At 51.5% G+C, this 22,797-nt stretch overlaps 2 protein-coding genes across 2 annotated transcripts; both read left to right on the forward strand.

Moving 5' to 3' along the window:
- The first annotated feature begins 746 nt into the window (after positions 1–746).
- On the forward strand, positions 747–2,059 carry HOXD4 (homeobox D4). Its single transcript, XM_040605187.1, has 2 exons — positions 747–1,329; positions 1,733–2,059. The coding sequence occupies exons 1-2, from the start codon at positions 921–923 to the stop codon at positions 2,035–2,037; spliced, it is 714 nt and encodes a 237-aa protein (XP_040461121.1). The 5' UTR covers positions 747–920; the 3' UTR covers positions 2,038–2,059.
- A 13,900-nt stretch (positions 2,060–15,959) lies between these two features.
- Positions 15,960–19,052, forward strand: HOXD3 (homeobox D3). Its single transcript, XM_040605186.1, is given in 3 exon segments — positions 15,960–16,493; positions 16,950–16,977; positions 16,979–19,052. Coding segments are annotated over 3 exon segments (1,248 nt in total). The 5' UTR covers positions 15,960–15,997; the 3' UTR covers positions 17,703–19,052.
- The last annotated feature ends 3,745 nt before the right edge of the window (positions 19,053–22,797 follow it).

Genomic DNA, 22,797 nt, shown 5'->3' on the forward strand with positions numbered 1-22,797 from the left:
CGCATCAAAATATTTACGACAGCAGCAAAACCAGCATTCGTCTCACTGGAATGTATTTACTTGTGCTCCAGGAATGATATTGATGAATGAAGACCGAATTTATCTCATTAAACCCGTGATATTTTTAACCTAATTAAATGGCGTCTCCAGTTCAATTGATTGAACTTTAGTGGTTAAAAGTGAACGGCTTCTTGCCATCTGTATGATTTTACACACGTGCGTGCACAGATTTATGTATATACGTGTGCGTTTGCATCTGTGCGGGCGTACGTATGCACACGTATATATTGAGGCTTGAAAGTGAATGAGAAGTTACTGATTGCCTAATTTTATTCAGCAGAACTAAATTCTGGTAACTTTTGGATGACCTCTGCGAGACAAAGACAGGACAGATCTATTGTACATGATATTACCCCCTTCTTTGATGGCTTTTCTTTTCCTCGCCTCCTTATCAGCTTCCTCCCTTTTAACCCCACTTCAGCTCCTCGCTCCGTATATTTCTTTCGATATTTTATTTCAAGCGAGGTAACAAACCCCGGTGGCGATCGCGGCTGGTGAATCAGGCGGCGGGGCACCATCCGCCGGGGGCGAGGGCAGCCGGCTCAGACAAAAGGCTGGCCCTACCTGCGGGCCGGGGAGGCGGCCGCCGCCCGAGGAGCATCACTGCACCTCCGGTACCTGGTTTGGGGGGTGCGACCCGCCGGGGAGGGGGGTCATTCGGTTACAGGGATATTATTGAGCGAAATCGGTGGAAATGCTGAGCTGCGGAGAAATCCGGTGATCGGCTCCCGCCTCCCCATTGGCCGGGCCGGTCACATGCCCGCCTAACTTTATTCAGTTGACAGCAAGTAGGAGGGCTCTATGGCAGGGGAAAAAAAGACAACACGAGAAAAATTAGTATATTCTACCTTCAGAAATTAATGGCCATGAGTTCGTATATGGTGAACTCTAAGTATGTGGATCCCAAATTTCCTCCTTGCGAGGAATATTTGCAGAATAGCTACCTAGGCGAGCAGGGGGCCGAGTACTACAGTGACTCGCAGGGCTCTGATTTCCAGCACCAGGGTCTCTACCCACGGTCAAACTACAGCGAGCAGCCCTTTAGCTGTAGCAATGCCCAAGGCTCTGCCGTGCAGCCGCGGGGTCATGGACAGGAGCAATCCGGCCCAGCGAGCCACTTCCCCGGCCAAGCAGAGCATTGTCCACCGCCTCCAATGCCCAACTCGCGAGCCTGCAGCCAGCAGCCGGCCCTCAAAGCCCCAAACGGGTCAGCAGTTAAGCAGCCAGCAGTAGTTTATCCCTGGATGAAGAAAGTCCATGTTAACTCGGGTAAGGATCCTCTTCTTACTTTGCTCTTCTCCCCTGCTTCCGATCGTCCTCAGCGACGCTCGCCCGAGTCCCTGCCAGGCTCGTGGACGAGCTTTTTAAGCCGAGGTAGCCAATTACACTCGTCATAAATTTTTATTGCTGAGGAAATAGGCCGTTGGCCATGCGGGGCTTTGCCGTGCAGGGGAAAACTCCATTTTAGGAGCCTGCTAGAGGCTCACAGCCTACCTAGCTGCGTGTGCCTGCAGCGCCTGCCTTAAATGAGGGGGAGAGCAGCCCGTTCATTGTAAGCGACTGGGACGAATCCAGCCCGGCCACATGCTCGCAGCTCGTAAGGTTTTCTTTTGTAAAGTCGAACCGGCAAGTCAAGATTAGCTTTGTAAAGTTCTCCGTATTTTTTTCCCAGTGAATCCCAATTACAACGGAGGGGAACCTAAACGCTCCCGCACAGCTTACACCAGACAGCAAGTCCTAGAACTGGAAAAAGAATTTCATTTTAACAGGTACCTGACCAGGCGCCGCCGTATCGAGATAGCCCACACTTTGTGTCTCTCTGAGCGCCAGATCAAGATCTGGTTTCAGAACAGAAGAATGAAGTGGAAAAAAGATCACAAACTGCCCAACACGAAGGGCAGGTCTTCTGCCTCTGGTTCAAACCCCCATTTACAGACTGGTTCCAAGGACCATCAGACTGACTTGACAACTTTGTAGAAGAGGTGAAATTTTCCATTTCATCCTTTGCTTCTGACCAGTACTGTACATAACTGACACTGCCCAAGCAGAACCTGCATGTAGCAGCTAAGGACTCGAGAAACTGTCATCTTTCTTTAAGGTACTGTTGTACAAAGGAGACAAAATGACGCTACTCTGGACTTTTATTTTATTTGCCTCTGCTAGCACAACCTAAAAAAGGAAAAATAAAAAAAGGGGGAAAAGAAAGGAGGAAAAAAGAAAAGGAAACATCATGCAGGCAGTGGGAATTGGGAAAATATTAAACGAGACCTTCTGTCCATAAAAAGTAATAAATCATTGAAAATGACACTGTCCTGTGTTGCAGTTTTGAATTCGAAAGTGGAGGTTTGATGCTTTATTCTTGGATTTTTACTTTTAATTGTCTTTTTATCCCATGCAGTTTCGGGAGGAGGATGCATTTGGGCAAGTTGAGGACAGGAAATTTGTAGCATAGTCTTTTATTTGAACATAAAGACTAGTAATTGTGAACTTTTTGTGCTGCTTACCTTTCTTGGTGTAATGAAAATACTTGCTCATTTCTATAACGTCTCAGAAGGTGTGCATAGAAATTAAGTCAAAACGGGTTATTTTATGTACTGATAGTGTTAGCGTATTTATTTATTTGTTATGTAGAAGAGTAAAGATAAAAAAACAAAATAGTCAAACCAAAAATGGAGAAGGGGAGCTGAAATACAGTATTTCTCCTTCCCAGTCCCATGAACACATGTATAATTGTTTACTTGTCTTGGACGTACACAACTTTCTTGTCCCTTTTTTTGATTTTCCTTATTTGTGAATAGGAAAGGCGTCCCTACTCCTTACCGTGTGCCATCCAGGGCTAACAGGCTTGAAATCTGTTTCCCAAGTCTGCTCTGCTCAGCGCTGTGCTTTAAACCATCAATACCTCATTTAAAAATGTAGAAAAAAAAAGGGGGGGGGGGGGCGGGAAAGGACCACAAAAGCCAACCCCTACAACAAAAAAATAAAAAGAAAACTCCCGAGTGAAAAATTAGTGTGATTTCTGATATAATCTGAGCCATTCAAAGCTGAAAGCTGAATACATTCTTTCAATCAGATTTTAAATTTCTTTTCTGCCCGAGAGAAAGATAGGCTATGTGGGTTGCTGCTTTGTTTTGTTTTTGGGGTTGTTTTGGTCTGTTGTGTGTTGTTGTTTTGTGGTTTGTTTGTTGGTGGTTTTTTTGTATTTGGTTTTGGTTTTTTTTAAGAACAGTGATTGTTTTTGAGCAAGCCACGACACATGACTCTGATGGCTGGAAATCTCAGCAAGTTGCTTTCAGGGAAAGGGGAAAGGCTTGGATGGGAGCAGAGCTGGTCTAATATCCATGGGTTTGTCCCTGGCTGCTGGCTGCATCGTGCCAAAGTTTTAGTGAGCTGTAACTACCAAACCCAGCCAAACCAGCTCCTTCAGCCACTTAAATCTCTGCTCATGAGATATTAAAGCTCAGCCTTTATCTCCTGTACCCTCAGGGCAGGATGGGAGAGGGACCATATAATTGAAATTGTAACGAGGTGATCCCTTTATTAAAGAGAAAAGAGGCAAAGAAGGAAACCCAGAGCAAACGCTGAAGGAAAGTGGAAAGAGCAGGGGGTGAGTTGACGTGCCCATCTCCAGGCTGGGTGCTTCCCACCGAGGACTCACTGCTTTCTGGGCTCGCTCGGGAAAACACTGTCCAAAATGGGCTTGAATTAATTCGAAAATAAAAGGCGAGCTTTTCAACAGGGGTGTATTCGGCAGCATTAACTGTGGCCAGCGGTTAATTTCTGCCCTTTTCTCATCCCTAGAAGTCTGCAAAGTGTCTTTAAGACTTGGTCTTTTGTTTTAGAGCCTGGAGAAAACTCTTTGTTCTTCCTTAGGGTTAGCCCAGTTCTCAGACTTGCACACGGCAATACTTGAATATCTCCACGTCGTGATATTAAAGATGGATATTCCTGCATTATTCGCATCATTGTTTCTATGACAAAAAGCACCGAGTTCATACATAGTAAAGACGTCTTCTTTCTGACGCCTTCACGTTGAGAAGCTGAAAAGGTATTTTACTGAAGTTCGGCTAAATTGCAGGAACAGGTTCACCCAGAGGACAAATTTTCTATTCGATTAGTTGTATTTCAGCCGGGAAGAGTGACCTCTAAACCCTTAACCTTTTGGACCCAAACTACCCTTCCCTTTCTCTGGCATGGAGAGCCGCTAGCAGCAGCGCTTGAGGAGGGAATTCCTGAGACAAGTTTTCAAGTTTTGTTGCACCCCGTTCCTGTGGCAGCGGCCTCCAGAGTTGTCCAAAGCCCTCCCTTTGCTCTTCATACGAATCTGGGGTGGGGTGAGGGGGAGAAAAACCTCTGTGGCTGCTCTTCTTGAAACCCCCCCTCCTGGACCCCCGCTGTTTACTTAGAGTCTGTGATAAGTTGGCTGGGAGCAGGGCAAAAGTGTTGTTCGAGAAAGAGCTACCAACTTTGGCATCTGTGGTACAGTTCTGGAAAATAATGGCCTTGGATAAGCAAATCCTTGCTTTGTGCTTCTTATCAACCGAGTTGGCTCCCGGAGTTAAAGGACCAAATTCTGCTCCCAGATTTCCTTCCCCCATCCACTGAAGTCAAACAGGGATGTAGCTTCCAGCAGAATTTGTCTCGTTGTCTTTTGAAATGTTAATATCTCCAGGACGAGTGTTGGGTTCAGCAGGCACAGCTCTTACAACCCTGTTTGCAAGTCCCTTTTGAGAGAAGCTGGGGCACTGTAAGTTTGTTTAGTTGTAATTGCCTTGTAAGCTTGCAGAATAAGTGAACAGGAGGCAGAAAGTACCAAAAGAAATAGTTTCCAGCTGCCAGTGCTCTGAAGGGTCAGGAATGTCTGTAATAACGACCAGCAGCACCCACTGGTCAGTATCTCCCGTGCAAAGCAAACCTGAGATTTACATTTTGTTGTTTTTTAACCTTCTTCCAGAACTATTTTGTGGAGGAAGCAAAGTTGGTGATTTTTGTTTATCATGGGTGAAATGTTGTGCATTGGAGCCTTTGTTGAATAGTCACATTGTCCAGCAATACCCCCATCTCTGTTAAAGTGTGATGCTTTTTATAGACCTTGCCAATGTTTTGCTGCCATTGATTAAAGTGTTATTTATACTAATTGTCGCCTGTAGTTTTGATGTAAGCCCTCCATATACATTTGAAATAATAAAAGGTGTAGAGAAATAGATTCTGGTTTGTACCTTGAACAAACAGTCCTTACAAGGTGGGTCTCTCTCCTGTGAAAATGCTGTCCCTCCCATCATTATAGTGTTAAAAGATGAGTGACTGCATAGCATCCTTCCAAATGTCCCTTTGAACAGGTTTGATGATTGCCCCAGCCATAATGGTGTGACTCTAGGCCAAGCTGGAGTCTATATTTACATTTAGGCTGCAGTTAAAAGTGCCTGTCATCCATTTGCTACTGCTTTGCATTTAACAAGCCCTCCTAGAATGACTCCCGGATTTATGCATGTGTGGTAGGAGGCAAGGAACCACACCTGAAGTCACCTCGATCCCCACACAGATGTGTGCCTTTTAGATGGGTGAGTCCTGGAAGGAATCTATTCAAAAAAGAAATGGAAATTTGAAATTGAAATGCAGTGAGTAGCTTTTCCGGACAGTAAGCTTCACTTTTTTCACCAATACAAGCGAAAGATGACAAGAGAACACAAAACTTGGAGAGTTTAAACTTTCCCATGCACCTAAGGCAAACATCAGCTTTTTCTCCCCTGCATAAGCACCTCAGACAATAACACATACCTCCGGCCAGGAGAAGTCGACTGCACTGTTTTTGTCATAAGTATTTGTCACCGAGGACTTGTCCTCTCCTGGAGCATGGTCAAGGCACGAGTCCAAAAAGACAGTCCCTTGCTCAGCCCGGGAAAGGAGCGTGGTGCACAGAAGGAGGCATGTGCCCTTACTGCCTGGAGCGCGCAGAGGGAGGGGGAGCGTGCATTTCTAAGCACACACTGGCTAAGTTTAAACATCGAGGCACATTTTGTGATTATACTTTCTCTCGCTTCTGTTTAATGGCTCCTCCTGTTACTCCCGATACATCAATACAGTTCTGTATATTATATCACCACTAGTCGTTAAGGTAAGAATGAAGAGGAAAGGCAGAGTCAATAGCAAACCCCACTCACTGTACAGTACAGTAAATAGGGACCTCTCGGTGCAGAGCCACACCGCTTCCAACGGCCATGTTTGTTAGCCCTTTCCCCTGATTCTTTTCCTTTTTTTTTTTTTTCCCCCCTCTCCCGTCTCCCTCCAAGCCTAGAGACCAAAATAATCTTGCTAGGAACAGTCATAACAGGCAGAATTTCAAAGTGCAAGGAAGATGATAAGAATAGATTTCTACAAGTCCTGACCACGTGATTTGCGAAATAATTAATTCAGCACGTCCCTTAAGAAACACGGAGTCGTCATTAATCTGCCAAGCAAAGGACTCTATCAGACTTGAAAACTGAAGAGATCCCAAGAATATAATATACAAAGGGTGCAGTCCCTCTCTCTGCACACCTAGCTCTTTGGTAGCTGCCGAAAAAGAAGCGCCCGGTACGTAAATATTTTTTACTTTTATTCCTTCTTATTTAAGCCTTAATGAACTCAGCTGTCAAACGCTTGACAAATAGGGCACGCTGCTTCCTGGTTTCCAGCTCGGCAGCGGCCGGGAACCGGACCGGGCGCAAGCGGTGACCTTTGCTTCCCAGGGAGTGGGGGGAAGAGGGCGATCACGGAGCGGCGCGGAGGCACCGCGGAGCGGCGCGGAGGAGGCAGGCTGACCGCCTCCCGGGGCGGCGGCGCTGGCCGCGGCCGCCTGCGCGGGCAGGCGCGGAGCGGCGCGGAAGGAACAAAGCGGCTGCCAGGCGAGCCGCTGCCCGGCCCCCACCGGCGGGGAAAGGCCCTCGGCCCCTCTGCCAGCGGGGTCGTAAATTCTGCCGTGTGCCTTTGACAGGGGGGCTGCAGCGAGGCCGGACCTGCGCCGAGCGCGCCTTCCCCCCGCCGCTCGCACAAAGGCCGGCCGGCCCCGGCCCCGCTGCCCCGGGCGCCCTGCCCGCCGCCCGCTCCTGCCCTGCCCGCCGCCCGCTCCTGCCCTGCCCGCCGCCCGCTCCTGCCCGCCGCCCGCTCCTGCCCTGCCCGCCGTCCGCTCCTGCCCTGCCCGCTCCTGCCCTGCCCGCCGTCCGCTCCTGCCCTGCCCGCCGCCCGTCCCCGCCCGAGCCCGCCGCCCGTCCCGGGGCTGCGGAGGAGCCCGGGTGCACTCAGCTCCCGAAGCGGGCACGCCGCCTTTCAAGCCCCCGATCAATAGCCCGGACCAGAAGGAAATCGGATTTATATTTTTATAGAAAGCCACTCTCTATAAACCCTATAGAATATGGACAATGAGGCTGAGATTCCTCTGTGAAATCCCAGGGTCAGCTGGAAATACTTTCTGCAAACAGGATATTCTTTATTATCCCTTGCTGGAGTAATTTCTAAAAACCCCTAGATTGTAGCTTTTTATTACTTCCGTTTCGGTGGCAGGACAGAGACAAAGTTTCCTATGTTATGAATTATACATTCAAACAATAACACATTAATTCAATTATTCAAAGATGACAAATGTTTATGTGCTTTGGTAGTGACTAAGGAACAGATTTGCTACTTCACGAGAACTCCTACGTTTTTATCAATGAAGTTTTATATTATCCTGTTGGTCCGGGAAAGAAACCAAACTCCACCAAGACAGGCAATAAAATGGACCCGAACATAAATCGCAGCCCTTTCATAAGAGCGTTTATTCCCGCATATAGCCCGGGCTATTTTATCAGTTTGACAATTGCCGGAGTTGTTGTTATAAATCATCATAAGTAATTCCTGAAAGGGTGCGAGGCTGCTGGGGGGCGGGAGGAGACTGTAAATCTTTCTGTTTTATTGCTCTATGAACATATGCTCCGATTGAAGAAGTCTTAGATCCTTTACTGGAGACAAATTCGCGCAAAGCTGGAGTCCCACCAGCGAAAGGATTAACATTTCCTTAATACTTTTTCAGTCCCCTTTACGATGTCTTAATTCTGGTGACGGTGGCAAAGGTGCTCCTTTCTTTCAGCCGCCCTCCATTTTCGCATTAAGCAGTGCCTTTCTTTTCTTTAAGCCCTAGACTCTGAAAAGACACTCCAGGGCTGTGGGGCTTTTTCCAGGGGGTTCTGAGCTGCCCTCCAAAAAGGCATATTCTTCTGAATCTTCTTCGTGTTCTTTGCTCGACCGGTGGCCAGCTTTTCCCTCGCACTTTTGTGTAGGAAGCGAAAGACCTCTCCGTCATCCAAAATGTCTAAACAGCGGCCAGAATTATGTTCGGCTTTGTGTGTATGTACACAAGTATGCAGAACACGCTGTGCGTGTAGGGGTTGCTGTATGTACACACAGACACGCGAGCGCGGGGGCTCTGCAAAACTACCCAGACGCCGAAATATATGGCTGACGAAAAAGGATATAAAGAACCATTACCTCTTACTTGAGGCGAGATTTAAGTGCATCATTTCGAAGAAATATAGGATTATAAATCCGAAGCCGTACACAATAATTTACATTGAACTTATGTTTCCATCACTGGACTCCAATCTTTTTATAACTGGTTTGCAAAGTCAGGAAAAGCAATGTAATTTAGATAAATGTTACAATGCACTTACGGTTAGTATTGTAAGGTAATACGTTACTGTCACCTCCCCATGCTTTGGATGGTAATGAAATCATAGCAGATGTTAGATTAGGTGTGGTGTATTTATAGCTACAGATATGTTAGAAAAATCAAACAGAGGAGCTAATATAAATTCCCCCCCCCTCCAACTGGAACTGTTGGGGAGCTTTGTGGGCACTCATGACGGATATACATCGGGTTTGCTCTATGTCTCTTCATACACACAAGAGAGGGGAGGCAGGCTCAGGGCAGACACACACACGCACAAATGTCATGAGGGTTTTTTTTCTCCCCAACGCTTGTTTAGCCTCCAGACAGGGGTAGTCCCCCCCTGCCCCGCATCTTCCCGGTACAGAGCAGGAGAAAACAAAAATTCGCGCAAGCCAGCGAGCGCCTTTCGGCCAGAGCAGCGCTCCTGCGGAGCTGCCCCCGGCGCAGGCTCTCGGCGGCAGCCGGTCCCAAATACCTCCTCTTTCTCCGCCGGGAATTTCTGCGCCCTGGGATCATCCCGCGGAATTCACCTTTTCCCCGGCTGCGCCGGCCCGCAGGGCGCGTAAGTGCGGAGCGGAGCGGCGCGGTGCGGAGCTCCGCGGGAGGAGAGAGGGCTCGGCAGTGCGGCCGGGCGGGCCGGGCCGGGGCCGGGGCACGGGGCGGGGGGCGGCCCGCCCCACCGGGCCCGGTGCGGCAGCCCCGCTGCGCGGGGGCGCGGGCGGCCGCGGGGAGCGCGCCAGCCTCGGCCCCGGCGAGCTGCTCCTGCGATCACGTGGGCGAATATGCCTGTATTTTAAGGCAGTGGCTATATTTCTGATTATAAAGGGGTTTCTCCCGCTTGCCCCCAAAATTCATCAATGGCCGCACGATTTAGAACCAAAACAGAACACGAGCCGGCCAATTGCTGCCTTTGGTTCCAGGAGGCTGATGGCTAAAGGGTTGTGTTGATTTTTTTTTTCTTTTTTTTTTTTTTTTCCTAAGCCCAACAAATTCCGATTTCCACTCGCTCTCTTTTATTGGTAGTTGAGTTTGAGCCTCTTTGCGTTCTATCGGGAATTCTGGTGTATGGAAATGTCTGTAAAACCGCAAGATCAGGTTTAGGAGAGTATTGTCTGCAGACAAAGGGTGAAGGATATATTCTAAGAACTGCAAGCACAGATGCTGAAAAGTGAGGAGCCCAGGTTTATGATAAATTGATACACAGGTAAGCAACTGCATGACAAAATGGGACCTTTAACCACAGGGGCTGCATTATCGCCTTTACTCAGAGACTGTCTGGAATTTGTTTGCAATCTCTGTCCATAACGGCTGCAAATGCATGGAGTGGTCTTCACCTCCTTGAACGTTTTAAGCTGTATCTTCTTTTTATTATGCTCTTTAAATAAAAAGCGGACTCCCTCCCAAAGGCTAGGGGAAGACGTTTACCCCTACCCTTTCCCCGATATTCGGTGGTTTCAGGAAGGGAATTGAAAATAAGCAAAGAAAGGAGGGAGAGACAACTTTGCTGGATGCTCCCATTGCCAGACTAAGATTGAGCATCACGTTAACGCGTTGCCGTGGATAGCCGGGCAGGGGGTAGCCGTGTTGATTTGTAAAGGACGATTTAAAATAGGTTCATCAGTAATGTAGCCCCTACATAGGGTCTCTTAAATATTCCTGCCAAGTACCTTCCTGAACCTTTTCCCCTCGCCGTGCATTTGTGTTCCTCAGTGGCTGTTGTTTTCCTCCCCCAGTTGTTTTAGTGTGGATATTACCGGTACGCTCATGCCTTCGAGTTAACACACGCTGAGTAACACACGGCTTGATGTTTAGCTACCGAGAAGTTTCTTGCCCTGCATTTGTGCGGTTTGATCAATAAGACGGTGGGAAGATGCCTGGGGAGGGGGGAACTGGTGCCTCTCTGGGCGGCCTGGGGGGCTGGGAGCGGCCACACAGCCTCCCCGCATACATTTGCGGCTCAGCTCCCTCTTGGGCTGTTGCAACTGGCCCGGTTCTCCCAGGAGCGCCTGTTTCCACTGCCTGTGGCCTGCCTGGGGCCCGGCTGAACTCTCGATTATGTTTGTTCGACAGCCCCCGCGTGCAGCCCGGTTTTGTGCTGGCGAGCAGGAGCGGGTGTAGGGCTGCCCGGACCCTGCCCGCCCCGAGCGACCCGGGCGAGTCCTCCGTGGGAGACAGGACAGGGAGCCTAGGGGCAGAAAGTTGGGGTGGTTTTTTTTTTTTCTTTCTGTTTCGTGTTGCTCTGCTCGATCAGAAGTTAAAAGCAGTGAACATTTTTCTTAGCTCTATGCCTCCAAGCTGCTGGCCTGCCAAGTTAGTCAGCTGAATCCAATTACTGCGAGCAGCATTTCATTTGGCTCGATGGAAGCACTCACTTATAACTTCACCTAAAATTTCAATAATACCTATATTGGGCCCACGCCTGAATAATCCTAAAGATTTCCCTGGGTTTAGCTCTGGCAACTTCTCCGAGGTCAGCTCTGCAGGAGCAGAGCTGAGAGCGGAGCAAAACCCTGGTGTGCTCCTACTCCCCTCTCTCTCCGCAGAGCAAACTTTGGGGGCTCTCTCTCTGGCCGCGGAAATCTCGATATTTGGCCAAGCTCTCTCCAAGTAAAGCGTGTCTAGAGCAGGAAGGCTATTGCTTCTAAGGTTGAGGAGCCGCTTCGGAAAGGGATGAGAAGTCGATAATTAATTAGGCACAAAATGAAAACTTACCGTGTAATCAACAGCAGCTAACAATGACTTGGTTTGCAATGTTATGATCTCTCCGCTCAAGGGCTAAGGTGCAACCCAACTTATGCTGCTTTCATACACCCTGTAAAGTGTGCTCTTTCTAATGAACTCTCTTGAAAAAAAAAAAAAAAAAAAAGCACTTAAAGTTGACGTACGCCCACGTGAATATATTATATAAGACGTTACCGGGACAGGCCTGGGCCAAGAACCTGAGCGAGCATCATGTGTAATCATGAAGCTCCACTTCCCTAACTCCAGTTTGCCAGCATAAATTAAGGTGATTTGGAGGGGCAATGTAGCATCCTACTGGGTTTGGGTAAGGAGCGAGAAGACTTGGTGGAAAGTTGTAAGGTCTGTTGTGTTGTGAGCTATTGGAGGCGCTTCCGTTGGTTGTTCATTAAGTGGTGAGTTATTGCTGTACGAGCCAAAGGTCATTTCAAAGGCTTATGGTGGCTAGAAATCGTCTTTATAATGACCTGGGCTCCTTTGTGGGGGATTTTCTGGCACTCTTAAGTTGTTGAAGTCCTGAGTCGACACGTTACACAGCCAAACGCAAAACGCTCATTTCGAGCCGCGAAAATTTTCGGCGCATTTTCGGCGCTGGGGTTTCTTCGTTTGTCTTTCTGTCTTAACCGGGGCCTTGGGGGAGGAAGGGAGAGAGACCCGCGGTATTTCCTTTTCCGCGGAGCGCTCCGCGGGCGGCGGGTGCGGCGGGTGTGGCCGGCGATGAAGCGCCCGTCCCCCCCATGCGCTGCTTCTCCGCGCCCCGGCCCGGCCCGGCCGCTGGGGAGGCGGGCGCAGCTCCGCGGCCGGTGCGCGGGGCCCGACGGAGTGGCCGCCGCAGGCCGTCCTGCCCGGGTCCGATCCGCAGCCGGTGTATCTTGCTTGTTTGTTTGCTCCCCGCCACTCTCAAAAGCGCTATTACTAATGAAGAGAAACGTCTGCCCTTTGTCTGGTAAAAGACCTGACACGGATGCAGAGACACGGTGAGGGGCTGCGGACGAGGTGTGCATTTATTAACAAAGTCGTAAGGAAGAAAGTCCAAAACAAAGCAGTTTCCGCTGAGAGTTCTCAATTCTATTGCAGGTCCGTGCCCACGGATTATCCAAAGGAACCTGAAGATCCTACCCACACAGTTAAAGTCAAAAATCAAGAAAAAACATAAGTGTGGTGAGTTCTCTGAATTTCCTTTTCCATCCACGTCTCTCGCTTCCCCGGGCGCGATGGGCCCCTAGCAGGGTGCGCCGTCGTGGCCCGGCTGCCGGCCCGCCGAGCGGGGAGCGGGGAGCGCCGGCGGGGCTGAGCCCGGCGCCGCAGGGTCCCGGGGCGCCGCTGCCCGCCACGCCAAGTAATTAAAGCCCCGCTGGAAGCAGCCCGTGCTCGGAGGAAGCCCAGCCCGGCCGGGGAGCAGCCAAACCCTAGACCCAGCCGGTGGCTCTGGCGAGGGCTCCGTAGCCGGTTTGAGAGGCCCCAGTGCCCTCTCTCAGCACCCCCAGAGGCGAGACACCCCCCGGCTCAGGCGCAGCCACAGCGGTGGGTGCCGGCTGCCCGCCCGGGGCAGAGGCTCCCCATGGCCCGGCTCCCCTGCCCCAGCCCGGAGCGGCAGCCAGGTCCGCCGGCGGCTCCGGCGCTTTCCTTATATACGGGGCTGCCGCGGGCCGGCGGCCGGGGAACGTCCCGAGCGGGGGATTCTTTTGCCGGGCTCCCTCCTACGCGCCGGCTGCTTTGCACTTCTGAAAGTGCCGGGGCTTGGGAAGTGTTTTCCTTTTCATTCCTGGCCGGAGCGTTTACTGCCACGGCGCTAGCAGTCATAAATTTTGTTACAAACCGCAATGACAGGTGCATTGATATGCACCCTGAGAGCTCCGGCTGCTTTAATAACCGCTCCACTGGCCGTTCTCACCGCCTCTTATTTATTCGGTATCATATTAGATATTGATCCTAAGCAGAATTAAGTGTAGTGGAAGTTTTAGTAGAGAGCTGCTTAATATGAACGTGTTGGGAGGAAAGCGACTGGCAGCGCTGGGCCGGTGGCAGCGTAGGCTCCCGCTGCCCCCCCAGACAGAACCGTGAGGGGGTCGGTAACCTCCAAAAGCGCTGGAACCAGTGGTGGGACAAAAAGCCCCATTATGGTGTGCAATGCCTAACAGTTCAGATGAGGTTAAACTTTCTGGAGAGGAGGAAGGGAAATCTGAAACACAGACATGGATACTTTGTGGCTTCCTACCCTCGGTGCCTCCAAGCCCACCTCCCACGGCTCGGCCTCACCATTTGGATGTCACTTCCCCCTCACCCCACCCCCCTGCTCCCCCTCCTCGGAGGCTGTTTCTGGCCAAATCACCAAGTGTTGAGCCCCTGCTTTGGTGTCACCTATAAAAACATCACCCCGGGCCTTGCACTCCTGGCAAAATCAAACCCTGGAAAGGCCTGTCTTGCTCCCTCTCCCTCTTTCTCTCCCTCTCTCTCTTTTTAAGATCTAAAGATGAGCCACCAAACAGTTGAGCATTGTCCATGTGATTTATGGCCCATAGCCTCCTTTTTAGGTTCAAGCAGAGTTCACAAGCAGTTGGTATTTCAGAAAAGAAATAAGGCTTTTAACAGCTTAACAGCAATATTCTTTCTTAAGATTCTGCGTATTCTTTTGGGAACTATATTTCACAAGGCACATAAAAGCCTACGCTTAAGGCGGTGTTGTGCTAACAAAAGTCCTCAGTCCAGACCGCTCCCGAAAATGTAGATGACAGAAATGGAAAAAGAGACAGTTATTTTGCACAGAAATTCTTTCAAGACTCATCAAGATTATCACAGCGTGTTAAAACTCATCTGAATCGCCATCGTCTATTTCCATAGATTTTTTTTTTTTAACTCAGATTTTCCAGGAGAGGAAAATAGCTCTTTCCCCATTTCTGTCAGCTTCGCAGATCATCCCAAGCTTTTGTTCAGGGAAGAAAAGGACCCCGGCAGTTCGTAACTGGGGATAAACGGCCGAGAGCGGCCGCGGATCGCAGCTCGCTGAGGTTATTGAGTTAAACAGACGTGTTTCCCGGTGAATTTTAGAGAACAGGTCAGTGGTATTTGGCGGTACCAATTGCTGCGGGAGAAAGCAGTACTCTGGCAGTATAGGCTGGACTCTGTCAGTATAGGCTGGAGAATGGTAATTATCGGACACTGTTCAAAAAATTCTAGCTGCTCTTCTCTGGTATGTTAATAGGCTTAAACCCTGAAGAAATACAACGAACCCCTAAGATACGTTGAGTTACAGACTTACATTGCCAGGTGAAGTACGTGTTAATTTCAAATTTACTAAAAATGTCGTAGAAAGCCCTTATTCGACAAGAAAAATAAGAACAAGGAATATTGAAAAGCCGCAACAAAATTGCAGAACAGTTTCTATCTTGCATCAAGCTCAGAGAAGTTTCGGGAGCGGCAAAGGGAAAGGTAACAGCACCCTTCCCCAAAACATCTGCCCTAAGGGGACTATGCGCTTTCGGTCTGAGCAGCCCCGTCGGGGGGCCAGGGGGGCAGGGAGGGGAGCGCCATAAGTTTGCAGCTAGAAAAAGAAGAGAAATCCCTAAAAACGATCTCCAGTGTCTCAGGTTCTTTATACTGGGGAAAAAGAAAGGGGACGAGAAACGTTGGGTGAGGGAATTTAATTCATCACGGAATTAAAATAGGGGAGCTGACCTGCGACTTCCTTTATAGTGCAAAGTGAAGGGAGTGAATGGCGCCGGTTATATTTTAACTCCGGAGGAATCCGGGGGAAAGAAGGAGGGCGGGTTTACAAAGGGGACGGGGTTTCTCTGCCTCTGCTAGGCCACAGCCCGGGCTCAATCCATCATGTCAGCCGTGCGCGGCCGTGCGCACGCGTGCCGGCCGGGCGGGCAAGGGGGCTCTCCGCCGGAACGGGCCGGTGGTCCCTGGGGACGCCACCCAGCGTGGCCCCGCATTGCGCTCTGAGAGCCCTTGCCTGCAGCCGCGGGGGCCGGTCCAGCGAAACCCGTGCGGGAACGGTCCAAAGACAAAACAAAGCAAGAAAACATCCCTTAAAAAGTGGCCTCTAGGAAGTCCCGCCAGTGTGGTGTTTCCCCCGTCTCCCCCCAGCAGTATTTCTCTTGGGTGGCTCCTTCCCTCCTGTGCCCTGTTCTCTCCCTGGTGTGCCCCAGTTTGCACTGGCTCTTGCCGGCTGACCCTGTTCCTTCCCTGGTGTCCCTTGCTTCCTCCTTGGCAACTCTGGTCCTTCCCTGGTGTCCCCTGCTCCTTCCTTGATGACTCCCGGTCCCTCCCTGCTGTCCTCCGGTCTCTCCCTGGTGCCCTGCTCCTTCTCCGCTGCCCCTGCTCCCTCCCCGCTGCCCCCGGGCCCACCGGCCCAGCCGAGGCTGGAGGTAGCTGGGGTGCTTGGGGGCCGGCCCGGCCGCTCCCAGCCGGCGCCCCCCACTGAAGGTCTCTTTTGTGTCCCCGTTGTCCCCCTCCCCAGGTGGCTGCGAGTGGCCCGGGCCGACGACGTGAAGCGCGGGGCGGCGGTCAATGTTATTTGAGCGGGGGCCGCGGGCCTCGGCGATCGCAGAGCGGAGGATGCAGAAAGCCGCCTACTACGACAACGCGGGGCTCTTCGGGGGCTACACCTACAGCAAGGCCGACGCCTACCCCTACGGCGCGGCCCACCAGCCCTACGGCCAGGCTGGCCTGGACGGCGAGTACCCCGGCTCCGCCTGCTCCGTCCAGGGCTCGGCGCCTGGCCGCGCCCCGGCCCACAAGGGCAGCGAGCTGAGCGGCAGCTGCATGCGGACGGCCGGGGGCGGGCCCGGGGGCAGCCAGCCCCCGGGCATCGGCGAGCAGCAGCCCTCGGCGCTGCCGCCCTCCTCCCCGCCCAATCCCCCTCCCAGCGCACCCCCTCCGAAAAAAGCCAAGGGGGGCCCCAACTCCTCAGGCTCGGCCACCGCCACTCTCAGCAAGCAGATATTCCCCTGGATGAAGGAGTCCCGGCAGAACTCCAAGCAGAAAAGCACCTGCGCCCCCTCAGGTAGCCCAACACCCCCGCCTCAGCCCATTGCCCGTCCGGGGAGCCGGGCTGAACCCCTCGGGCTGAGTCCCATGGCCCTGCGCCTTGTTCCCTGCTCCTCCCGCTGCCATCGCCTCTCCGCCCCGCTCGGGGGTCCCCGCCCTGCCGGGCTCTGCAGGTGGGGCAGGCTGGGGGGTCCTGCCGCACTCCCCCTGCCAGCCCAGCGGCGGCAGGCGCGGCCCCGACGGGTCCCGGCACCGCCTGGACGGGCGGTCGCTGGGAGCCCCTGCGGGAGGCAGCTGCGGGGTGGTGGTGGGTGTATGCCGGGCAGGGACGGATGCAGCACCGCCCCCGGGCCCCCTGGCTCCCCTCCCCGGGTGCCGGCAGAGCGCGAGAGGGCGGCGGGGCTCCGGAGGACCCCGGGGGGGGGGGGGCCTTCGGGGGGGACCAACGGCTCTTTGTGCCTCTTCCCTGCAGGAGAGAGCTGCGAGGACAAGAGCCCCCCCCGGGCCGGCCTCCAAGCGGGTGCGCACAGCCTACACCAGCGCGCAGCTGGTGGAGCTGGAAAAGGAGTTTCACTTCAACCGCTACCTGTGCCGGCCGCGCCGGGTGGAGATGGCCAACCTGCTCAACTTGACCGAGCGGCAGATCAAGATCTGGTTCCAGAACCGCCGGATGAAATATAAAAAGGACCAGAAAGCCAAAGGCATCATGCACTCCCCCGTCGGACAGTCCCCAGACCGCAGCCCCCCCCTGAGCGGCCCAAACCACGTCGGCTACTCCAGCCAGCTCCCCAGCGTCAACAGCCTCAGCTACGACGCGCCCTCGCCCACCTCCTTCGCCAAATCCCAGCAGAGCATGTACGGGCTGGCCGCCTACACGGCGCCGCTGAGCAGCTGCCTGCCGCAGCAGAAGCGCTACGCGGGCGCGGAGTACGACCCCCACCCCATGCAGAGCGGCGGCGGCGGCTTCGCCAACCCCAGCCTGCAGGGCAGCCCCGTCTACGTGGGGGGCAACTTCGTGGACTCCATGCCGGCCTCGGGCCCCATGTTCAACCTGGGGCACCTGCAGCACCCCTCCTCCGCCAGCGTGGACTACAGCTGCGCCGCCCAGATCCCCGGCGGCCACCACCACGGACCTTGCGATCCCCACCCCACCTACACGGACCTGTCCTCTCACCACACCTCTCAGGGACGGATGCAGGAGGCGCCCAAGCTCACGCATCTGTAGCGGGGCAGCGGCCGGCGGGGCCCGCTCCCCTCTCCATTACCTCATTTTTTCTGACGGGACAGTGTTACTTTGCTCTCGAGTGCCAACAGTATTAGTGGATTTGTCTCCCCTAGCAGCTCCTCTCTTTCTTCCGCAGCCCCGAGTAGGTCCGTGAGCAGGAGCCTTTCTCTTAGAGCTGTTTTAAGCATGACAGTGCAATATACTGCAAACCGAGGGACTGATAAGCTGGTAATGATGTACTTGAAGGTAAGTCTTAGAGATGCTGTAGTGTTAGCAGCCGTCATGCTGAGGTGTGTTAGACCAGGCGTGAGCGGTGGGAACTCACCCGCGCGTAAGCTTATTTCAGAGAAGTTAATTTATGAATTCTTCCGTAACGTAAGGATCGCATCGGACTAAATGATATGTATTTATTATTTTAAGCGAGACATTTTTGTATCACTGATTATTTATCCTCGTCTTAATGTATTTATGTGGGTATTTGTAGAGTTTCTTCACCAGTACTTCGAGAGAGCGATTCAGGTCCGTGGTGACTGACATTTCACCTATTTAGTATATTCGGTCTGAGCTAGTTGAGAGAGTAGTCTTGAACAGTTGTAACAGTGGCTGGTGTTTGTAGTTTATGTAAGGGTTAAGTAAGACAGCAAGTCGTGAGTCATTAATAGAGTAAAACAAACTGTGGCATCACACAAAGAGCCGTTACACTTTAAAAGAAAATATCGAAAGTATTTTTAAAGTATTTATTTCTAACCGGCTGGCCCCACTCGAGCGCCTCGGTGGCTTGGCTGGCAGCAGGCTCGGCCGGGTGAAGCCACCTTGGTGGCTGGAAGTGCAGCCGCTTTGAGGAGGTGACCTACAAAGTGGGGCGCTTGGCCATCTTGTTTCAGATCAAATCCTGCATACGGAAACCTCGGTGAGGTTAACATATATTTATTGACTGGGTATCTGTCGCACATATTATTATTTCAGTGGGCTATTTTATTATTTTTTTTTTAATTACACTCTGGCTATCTGAAATAGGAAAGGAATTAGAAGCTTAGAACGCAAAAAAAAAAAATTAGAAACCCTCTGATAGTGCTAATTTCATTAGGGTCTCCATGGCAATCCGCGCAGCAGCTGCTGCCTCCTTTGTTATTTATACTGTTGTCTTTATAGTAACCATAAATCAATTTTTTAGACATCTTTCGAAGCCCGAGCTTTTCCTCTTGTTTTTCATAAAAATAAACTTTGAAAGAAAATTGACAATCAGATACACGCAGCCGAAGGGGAGTCGCCGAGGCAGGGGGGGTGCGGGCAGCGGCCGGGAGGTGCCGCCGCACTCCCCGGCGCCTGGCCAGGACCGTCCCGTCCCCTCTGGCCGCGGCAGAGGGGCACCGCTGCCTCTCTGCCACCAACGGGACAGTTAACATGGGGGTGGGGTGAGGTGGGGGCAGAGAAAAAAAAGAAAAAAAAGGATCGATGCTGTGAACCCTCGTGTTTCCTCCTCTCTAGTTACACGGCTGTGTTGAATCCCTCGCTGGATTTACAGAGATACTTCTTTTGTAAACATTGTCATTAAAGTCTCTTCCTGACGGTACATGTCGCTCTGAGAAGACTATTCTTATCTCTTTCTAAAAGTGTCGAGTTAAAGATTAATCCGAACTTCTGTATTCCCCACCAAACCATCTGACGCGCCACTTCCCAGTTTGACAAACACTGCAGCTCCTACTCCATTCTCTAATGACAGGACCTGGCATTCCTCTTGTGAGAAATATTTTAACTTCTCCAATTCTGGTCAACACAGACAAGTTTTCTTTCTTTTATTTTCTTCTTTTCTTTCTCCTCCCTGCTTTCTTTCTCGTCTTCTGGTATTTATATTTGGCTGGACAGTAACGATTCAAAATATTACTTAGGGTTTTATTTCTCCCTCTGTGCTATTTTAACAATGTCGTGCTACATTGAGAAGTGTATCTTTCGTTTAATTTCACTTTTACCCAAGCAAATTTGGATATATGTGTTGTAGGTCTGTAAGCAAAACAGAACAGAATAAAGTGCTTTGTTCGGAGACATATTTTAACCATTTTGAGCCCTAAAATTGTTTTCTATGGAAGTTTTCACACAAATTGTTAGAAGCTCCATCCAGGAGTAAACAAAACATACAAACAATGCAAAAAGTAAGGCTAAACACCACTTGTGAATTATACTTCTATAATATTCCATAAATATATATATATCTATGTTTGTATCTCCAAAACTTTCTGTAATCAATGTACCCATGACTGAAATTGTCCATGTAGGGTTTCATGTGTGTTCTTGAAAAGACAGTCTGTTTTGCATCACCTGCCTCTATCTTCGAAACAGCAAGGCACCACCATTTCTGCAGGGCTGTCCCTGGTGTAACCCGATGTGCTTTTCCCAAGTGTTCCCCACCTTCACGCTCTATAGGCTGTTCTTCAGTGTTTGCTCTGACTTACACTATTAATTCTTAAATGTGTTAAGAAAGAAAAGGCCATTTATAGATAGCCCTTCCCCAGACCTGAGGAAGAACTGGGTTTTGGAGGAATACTGATCACAAACACGGTGTTACAACGCACACTGCCCTGAATTATTTTCATAGTGCAGAAAGACAGGGTTTGCAGACTTGGCTTCCAGTGGGGGAGGAGGAGGAGCATGTGTGAGGGAGAATCTTCTTGTAAATAAATTCACTTTCTTCTCTGTGACTCTGGCAGAGGTGTCTCGTTTGTAACGCGATAGAAGTCCATGATGATAAACCTAATTATTAGAAGTAATGTTACTTTAGCGAGATTGCTGGCATTTTTACAATGTTTGTACAAGCATCAGCCATCTAGAGGAGAGAGACACTTTGGCACAAGCCAGACTTTTTCTTGGCCCATCATTTAAAACCCATAAATTATAAACAACCCCCTTTCACACTCAATAGGAACTCAGATCCTTTGCAACAGCATCTGATGTGATGAACTCCGGTCACCTATTTAAAACACAACTCATCAGCCAAGGCCAGGCCTGGGGCTGATCCCAGCCTTGCCTTTCTCTGCAAATGGGAGCTATAGCACCCCTTCCCCTCCTTCCCTGCTCCCTCTGCTCCAGACCCATAACGAGGTCACTGAGCCAGGGCCTCTAAGTGTTGGCAGTGCTGCAGCAGTGTCTGGGGTAGGGAGCTGCCGACAGCACTGGCTGAGAGGTGTCAGGTGCACTGAGCTTCAGCAAGGCCATGCAGGTTCTCCTGTTCAGATCAGCAGGTTTCAGGTCTCCACATGTTGGTTTGGCCCTTAAAGCAGTCCACCATGGGTGGATAATGGGGCTGCAGCAGTTTCCCTGCAGCAAAAAGGACATGAAGCTCTAGTGTTCAGATGAGGCTTGGTTAGCTCCATCCAGCCAATGCAGGGCTGAGCTGCCTCTTTGCACCCTGTTTCTTTTGAGGGGGGTCCCATCCATATCCCTCTGTCTAAGGCCTAGTGAGCAGCATTGGGGCAGGGGAACCTAGGCAGGCACAGCCAGGGGTCCCCAGGGACGCCACAGTCTTGTGGGTGCCACTTGTGTGGGGCTGGGAAAACAAAGGCAAATGCCACCTGCTCCATTAGCAAGCACTCCCTGGGCAGAGCACTTCAGGCTCCCAGTTCTGGTCCCTGGGCACCCCACATGGCTGCCACCATGGGACCCTGCCTGAGTCACCCAGGGCTGCAGGCAGCCTTGCCCATGGGTGAAGATGAAGCAGCTGGCTGCACACCCAGAAGGCAAGGACAGGTGGGGTGGGGGCTGGCTGGGGGAGGCTGGCTAAGAAAGAGGGAGCCCACCAGTGTCAGCTAGAAGCCCCCTGGCTTTCTTGGGGACCAGCTGTGTCATTGTTGCTCCATGACAAGAAGTCTGAAAGTGGGATCCACTACTGGGGTCTCCGCACTCTTCCAGCCCTGTGGAACAACCTGCAGGATGGTCCATGCACAGAAGGGACTACTTGGAGAGGGAAAAAAGGGGGTCAAGGGACTGCCAGGGTGCTGCTGGAAGGGTGCCTTGTTGACAGGTGTTGGCTGGGGAGGGAGGGAAGGAGCTGCAGGTCATAACGCCACCTTTCTATGTGCCAGCCCGCCCTGTGTGCCAAGCGGCTGGATACAATGGCAGCCAGTGAAGGCGCAGCGTGCTGCACAGTGGAGAGGCCCAGGCGTGCAGCATCACCGCAGTAGACCTGCCTGGGAACAAAAGCTGGAGCCAGCCAGGCAGCACAAAGGGGCTGGTGCTGACGGGGCAATCAGGGCCGCAGTGGCTGGCTGCGCACCACGTGATGTTATATATTGATGAACCAGCTACCTCTGCTTTTAAAAGGTGCAAGATGGGCTGGACCAGAGCTCCATTGGCTGCAGCCACTTTCCGGGGACTAAGCAGCAGGTTTATGCCTGAACAGGCAATGGCTCTCCGTTCTCACGTGAGCAGCAGCAGTGGATACAACGTGGTCCTTGCTAGGCGTGGGGCTGGTGGGGGAGGGAGAGGGCTGGCCCTATTAAGGGTCATCAATCACATGATGAGCACTTTTCACTGGACAGCGGTTCCTCCTACTTCTGCTAGGGCCTGAGCCAGCTGGGACTCGACCAGAAACCCTGGCCAGCAGAGGCAGAACCCAAAAGCCATGGAGTAACATGGCAGGTTGGGATCAAGCCCCTTTGTCACGGAGGCTGAGGTGCAAAAGGGAACACAGTGAGGTGTCCATGCCTGCACATCCCCAGGCCTCTGCAGATGCTGCTCAGGAGCAGAGGTAGGCCTTTGTCTCCAACTTCAGAGCCCAGGGTCCTGAAGCTCCCTGAACTGCTCTGAGATGAACCCCAGAAAGGCTTAGCTGCAATGACTGTAAGCATAAAGCTGAACAAAATTAGCATGGATCTGTACTAGGCAGGATGAGGTCTTGTGGGTAAAAGTGATCCCGAATGTATAATTTGAACACTTGGGTTATTTTTTTCTTTATTTGCTGATGTGCAGTTTTTCTTGCAACAGCATAAGGTTTAAGAGAGGGTAGACAACCCTATGCTGAGTGAGGTGCATAACCTCGATCTTCCCTCCAAGGAACCTGGGCTACCTTTTAGGATCTCTGGAAGCAAGAAGGGCTAGGCAA

The sequence above is a fragment of the Falco naumanni genome, chromosome 8 (assembly GCF_017639655.2).
Source record: "Falco naumanni isolate bFalNau1 chromosome 8, bFalNau1.pat, whole genome shotgun sequence".
Classification (NCBI taxonomy): Eukaryota; Metazoa; Chordata; class Aves; order Falconiformes; family Falconidae; genus Falco; species Falco naumanni.